Here is a 6818-nt window from a genome sequence, read left to right as displayed (position 1 = left end):
TTGGGATTTGGATTGTGGGAGTTTGATGAAGAAGATGAAAAAGGGAATGAAATATATTACGGTTTATAAAGATTCAGCTCTGTTATAAAACAGAAAAGAGGGCAACAGCCCAACGGTTTAGTGAGTGTGTAACTAGCGGGAGGTCTCGGGTTCGAGACTAGGAGTGGGCTGTTTTCTATTTTTTTTTGGGATTCATTACATTTGAGGTAGTTTTCTAAACTTGTTATTTTTATTTTTATTATTATTATTATTATTAATTATATTATTGTTATTATGTTAAGTATTATTATTATTAATATAAATAAATATTACTAATGTTATTATCATTAATATTAAAATTAGTATAACTAAAAATTATTATTATTATTAATAAGTATGACTATTATTATTATGATTTGAAATACGAATTGATGTTATAGAAGCTTTAGTTGTTAGTTCACAAATTAAACATGAAGATCTTGATTAGGATTAACATAAGTTTCGATATTAATATTACCACTAGTAATGAAATTGCTATAATAATAATTATTATTAAGTATTATGTAAAAATTATTATTTTCATTATTATTATTAATAAACTGTTCATTTAAATAAGAATTACTGTTATTAACATTATTATAAGATTTATCATTAATATTATATTTAATAAAATCATTAATATCTATATCATTATTATTAACACTTGTATTATCATTATCTTTATTTTAATCACTACTAATATTATTTTAGTATCATTATAATTACTATTTTAACAAACAAATGAATTATATACATATAAAATATATCAACTAATATATACATATATATTTTATCATATAGAAACTCTAATATAAATTATTATTTTTATTATTAACAAGTTATAATGAAAGATAAACACTAGTTAAATAAAATATGTAAATTAAATATATCTACATCTATATAACAAACAAATTAACAAGCATATTATTAATAATAATATATATATTTATTCGATTCTAATTATGTGTGTTAATATATATACAAATAATATAGGTTCGTGAATCTGAGGCGAACCTTACACTTGTTCAATGATGTTATATGTATTTTTACTACAAAATACAGTATGGTGAGTTTCATTTGCTCCCTTTTTAAATGCTTTTGCAATATATATTTTTGGGACTGAGAATACATGCGCTGTTTTTATAACTGTTTTACGAAATAGACACAAGTAATTGAAACTACATTCTATGGCTGGATTATTAAACCGAATATGCCCCTTTTTAGTCTGGTAATCTAAGAATTAGGGAACAGACACCCTAATTGACGCGAATCCTAAAGATAGATCTATCGGGCCCAACAAGCCCCATCCAAAGTACCGGATGCTTTAGTACTTCGAAATTTATATCATGTCCAAAGGAGGATTCCGGAATGATGGGGATATTCTTATATGCATATTGTGAATGTCGGTTACCAGGTGTTCAATCCATATGAATGATTTTTGTCTCTATGCATGGGACGTATATTTATGAGAAATGGAAATATGAAATCTTGTGGTCTATTAAAATGATGAAAATGATTATTTATGTTAAACTAATGAACTCACCAACCTTTTGGTTGACACTTTAAAGCATGTTTATTCTCAGGTACGAAAGAAATCTTCCGCTGTGCAATTTCTCATTTTAAAGATATTACTTGGAGTCATTCATGACATATTTCAAAAGACGTTGCATTCGAGTCGTTGAGTTCATCAAGATTATTATTAAGTCAATTATAGTTAGATATATTATAAAATGGTATGCATGCAGTCAACTTTCAATGTAATGAAAGATTGTTTTTTTCAAAAACGAATGCAATGTTTGTAAAATGTATCATATAGAGGTCAAGTACCTCGCGATGTAATCAACTGTTGTGAATCATTTATAATCGATATGGACTTCATCCGGATGGATTAGGACGGGGCATCACATGATGGGTATATTCTATATGCATCTTGTGAAGGTCGGTTACCAGGTGTTCACCATATGAATGATTTTTATCTCTATGCAGTTTGCGAAATGCCTGATATGAGATATGTATTTATGAAAAATGAAAATAGAAATCTTGTGGTCTATTAAAATTATGGAAATGATTGATTACGATAAACTAATGAACTCACCAACCTTTTGGTTGACACTTGAAAGCATGTCTATTCTCAGGTATTAAAGAAATCTTCCGCTGTGCATTTGCTCATTTTAGAGATATTACTTGGAGTCATTCATCGCATATTTCAAAAGACATTGCATTCAAGTCGTTGAGTTCAATAAAGATTATTATTAAGTAAATGACAGATTAGGTCATTTATAGTTCGAATATTATGAAGTGGTATGCATACCTGTCAACTTTCGATGTAATAAAATGTTGTCTTTTGAAAACGAATGCAATGTTTGTAAAATGTATCATATAGAGGTCAAAACCTCGCAATGTAACCATATGTTATTGTATTCGTCATTATGGATTGAGACGGGTCATCTCAACTTGATCCTCGAATGCTTTTATGACCGTTAGTGTCACTTGACGTTTAGAACGAGCTATATGTTTTGGTACACATTTAACTTTTGTCGTAATTGGAATATTACGACTATGTAATACTAATTGTTATTTCCTAATAACAATTACTTGGGTTTTTGGTTTCTTAATTACGCTTAGTAATTTACTTATGCTCACTAGTTAGTTTTGTTGGACTTTCTACTTTGTTGGACTTTAGCCCACCCTACTCTAGCTAATGGACTATTTAATTAGCCCAATATTAAATGGTTTATGACCCATATAAATGTACGACAAAAATCCATTTATAAGAGCCAACATACTAGCATTTTTGGTCACCATAATCACAAATGTTGCATGGGATCCTAACAAGAAGCACCACCTTTAGACCACCACTAACCAAAAAGCAAAAAAGTGTCCCCCTTGTCCCCCTTGTCCCCCTAAACCCCACGGCCACCCTCACCCCTCACCACTATAAATACCAAGCAAATCTCATCCATTTCACACTTGACCTCATTCACATTTTACACACACTTACTCCCTAATTCTCTCTCTAGTATTTCTCACTCTAAAAAGTGTAAGTTTTAAATTTTCTTCTTCTTTTTTTCTTCTTCATAGAATCGACATCATCATCATCATGCAATGAACAAGCTTTTTACCTTCTTGATCTTGTTAAATTTTGAAGATTCAAACTGTGATTTGAATCCTTCAAGAACATGAAAGATTCAAGCTTTCTAGCTTTGAATCTTCATTATTTTGATGGATCTAAGCTTTATAGCTTAAGATCACTTTATTTTTGTTAAAAGATCAAAACTTGTGTTTATGATCTTCATGTAACTTGTAGAACTAGCCTTTTGCTTTAAGGATCTTCAAGAACATTAAAGATCCAAGCTTTCTAGCTTAGGGTTTCATTATTTTGTTAAAGATCTTAGCTTTTTAGCTTATGGTCTCATTACTTTTACTAGATCTTAGCTTTCTAGCTTATGATCTCATTAATCTAGTAAAGATCCAAGATTTCTAGCTTAGGATTTCTTAATACTTGAAGATCTAATTTATTATTGTATATCTCACTTGCTTGGAACCTTTTTATGATTTTTATGGTGATAAAAATCAAGTCTTCATCATCTCATATGATGAAGATGCATAAACTTGTGTCAAAAGGACAAAGGTTGAAGCTTTATTGTGTTTATGCAATAAAGAGACAACTTTGATGTTCAAAACTTATAGAATGTTAGCTTTTACTCTTAGTTGTGTGTTGATGTTTGAAACTTGGTCAAAGTGATTTTAAAACATCAAAGAGTTGTACACTTGAAGCTTACACGCATCAAGGATGAGAACCGTGATGAGCATCAAGCACCAAGAAGCCCACCGGAGCACTTGTTTGCTGTTTTTCGGGGTCTGATCAGACTCCTAGGACTTCTGAAAAATTGATTTTCAGATAGTTCGGTTCGAGTAGATGACTTTTTGTTTAGGACTCGCCTAAATCCGATATACGGTTTAGGATTTATAGCCTTCCGAAAATCACTACGCCTTTGTAATGACGTGCTGAAAATTCTGACCTACTGGCGCTTGAACCGTCGCCACGGTCAAACGACATCGAGTTAGGATCTGAAAATTTGACAGCGGTTAGAGGACTCACATACGGAGCCTTTTCCACTGACCACGTATCTTTTTGGTTTGTATAGAGGTCGTAGCAGCTGTCCGAAGTCAGCCTTTTGTTTCGATATCTATTCTTGTTGAAAACTTACTTTTGCTTTTACGAATGATGATGATGATGATGATGATGATGATGATGATGATACTTAAGACTTAATTTATTCACTTTTAAACTTTTGGGGACAATTTACTAAGCTAGTAACCTTTGACTTAGGTTGACGACCTTTCAGACCGACTTACTACCTGCATACTTTCCATTTCAACTTTTACTACTTATTCACTGTGAGTTATAGCTTTCCTTTTTACTTTAACTATTTTTGGGACTGAGAATACATGCGCTTTTTATGTTTTACATACTAGACACGAGTACTTAAACTTTATATATGTGTGGGTGACATAACGGCACAAAGATTCCCCTTAGCTCGGTAACGTTTAGTCATTGGTTTATGAACCGGTGAACGCGAATCTTAGATATGGATCCATAAGGTTTGACATCCCCACTCGGGCTAGTCGCGCTAGCATTCAACGGGTGTTTAATACTTCGTAAACAGACGCACTTGTCAAGTGTACTTTTAGGAGGTAATATTACGTTAAGATAGTTACCGGGTGCCCACGGTTAAGCATATACTTTTCATACTGTTTTGAATACGAAATCTCGTGGTCTACATTACATTACTGAATACAAACAAACTATAGCTCACCAACATTCGTGTTGACCTTTTAAGCGTGTATTTCTCAGGTGCTTAGACGTTGTTGCTTCCGCTGTTAGACTTACTGTCTTGGTGTTATAGACTTGCTGTTATAGACTCGCTGTGTTAGACTCCCACTGCATTACTTAGAGATGTCTCAATCATGGAAATTTTATTTTGCATTCGCAACTTATGTTATTTTGAATAATGGCTTTGTAACGACCTTTGTGTCACGTTATCTTTTGTAAAATGTTATCTTTTCATGAATGCAAAACTTGTTTTAAAACAGCATGTAGTATTATACCGTGTAATGGACCTGTTGTTGACGATTCGTACATGATGGTTTTGTACGGGGCGTCACAGAAGGTGTTGATTATGATGAAACCTTTTCACCTGTTATAAAACATGTGAGTGTAAGGTGTATTATTACTCTTGCTGTACAGAACAATTGGTCTTTATATCAGTTGGATATTAATAATGCATTTCTTTATGGTGATTTACATGAAGAAGTTTATATGAAACTGCCTTAAGGATATTTTTCAAAAAATGACAAAAGAGTGTGTAAATTAATCAAGTCTTTATATGGTTTAAAGCAAGCCCCAAGGCAATGGAATTCAAAGTTGAATTCTGCCTTGATAGAGCATGGCTTTAAACAAAGTACTTGTGATCATTCTTTGTACATTTTACATTCCAATGATGTTTTTATAGCCCTACTTGTTTATGTGGATGATATTGTTATAACCGGTAACAATCATGTTGAAATAGAAAAGTTTAAAACTTTTTTAAAGTCAAAATTTATGATTAAGGATCTTGAAAAGTTGAAATATTTTTTTGGGCATTAAAATATTGTCTAATGATAATGGAATATGTATGAACCAAAGAAAATATTGCTTAGAGCTTTTAAATGATTATGGGATGCTTGGATGTAAGCCAATAGGTACTCCTATTGAAGCTAACATGAATGTGCAATGTGATCCAAGTGATAAAGATGGTTTATTTAAAAATATTACAGAATATCAAAAGTTAGTAGGCAGGTTAATTTATTTAACCTTAACAAGACCTGACATAGCTTATTCTGTTCATGTGTTGAGTCAATATATGCATGCTCCTCTTGTTTCACATTTTAATCTGGCTTTTAGAGTTCTAAGATACTTAAAAGTTGCTCCTGGAAAAGGAGTACAATTTGTTAAAAGTGAAGGTGTTAAAATGCATGCATATAGTGATTCTGAATATGCTAAGTGTAAAATGAACAGAAAATCTGTTACAGGGTATTTAGTGTATCTTTGTGGTTCACTTGTGTCTTGAAAAGTAAAAAACAAGCTACCATTTCTAGATCTTCAGCTGAAACTGAATATAAAGCTCTGGGTTCTGCTGCTTGTGAAATTGTGTGGATTAAAGATTTGTTATTTGAGCTCAACATAAATGTTGAGCTGTTTGTTAATCTGTTTTGTGATAATAACTCAGCCTTACAGCTTGTAGCTAATACTGTATTTCATGAAAGGACAAAACACTTTGAGGTGGATGTCCATTATATAAGAGAAAAGGTAGCTACAGGTATCATAAACACTGTTAGAGTTGATTCTAATGATCAACTTGCAGACATTTTGACCAAGGGGCTTACAGTGAGAAAACATGAACTTTTGGTCAACCAATTGTGTAATGACCCGGCTTTTTCGACTTGCTTTTGTGCTTTGTGCTTTCACGAAACTGCGTATATGTGCGTACTGAGCTAGTTTATGCTCTGGGATCTTATTTAATGATTCTTTACTTTCATTAATATCTTACAACGTCCTATTAAGTGTGTAATCACTTGACTTGATCCCCGAATGCTTTTACGACCGTTGGTGTCACTTGACGTTTGAAACGAGCTATGTACTTGGTACACGTTTAACTTTGGTCATAATCAGAATATTATGACTACGTAATACTAATTGTTATTTTATAATAACAATTACTTGGGTTTTTGGATACTTAATTACGTTTAGTAATTTA

The 6818-nt window shown here is 32.0% G+C and overlaps 1 protein-coding gene across 1 annotated transcript; it reads left to right on the top strand.

Moving 5' to 3' along the window:
* The first annotated feature begins 5696 nt into the window (after nucleotides 1-5696).
* LOC139840229 (uncharacterized mitochondrial protein AtMg00810-like) lies at nucleotides 5697-6434 on the top strand. The gene is made up of 4 exons (XM_071830510.1): nucleotides 5697-5860; nucleotides 5966-6094; nucleotides 6136-6313; nucleotides 6426-6434. Exons 1-4 carry the CDS (start codon nucleotides 5697-5699, stop codon nucleotides 6432-6434), a joined length of 480 nt encoding a protein of 159 aa, XP_071686611.1.
* Nucleotides 6435-6818: the final 384 nt, after the last annotated feature.

Source organism: Rutidosis leptorrhynchoides, chromosome 1, assembly GCF_046630445.1.
Source record: "Rutidosis leptorrhynchoides isolate AG116_Rl617_1_P2 chromosome 1, CSIRO_AGI_Rlap_v1, whole genome shotgun sequence".
Lineage (NCBI taxonomy): Eukaryota > Viridiplantae > Streptophyta > Magnoliopsida > Asterales > Asteraceae > Rutidosis > Rutidosis leptorrhynchoides.
Note: the sequence above shows the minus strand (reverse complement) of the source record. Positions and strands in the feature narration are given on the sequence as shown.

Bases quoted from the DNA above. Each gene is read 5' to 3' on its own strand.
- LOC139840229 (XM_071830510.1), top strand. From the start codon at position 5,697: ATGAACCAAAGAAAATATTGCTTAGAGCTTTTAAATGATTATGGGATG. The intron at 5,861-5,965 runs GTTAATTTATTT...TCTGGCTTTTAG, and splicing joins TATCAAAAGTTAGTAGGCAG to AGTTCTAAGATACTTAAAAG. The intron at 6,095-6,135 runs GTATTTAGTGTA...TGTCTTGAAAAG, and splicing joins AACAGAAAATCTGTTACAGG to TAAAAAACAAGCTACCATTT.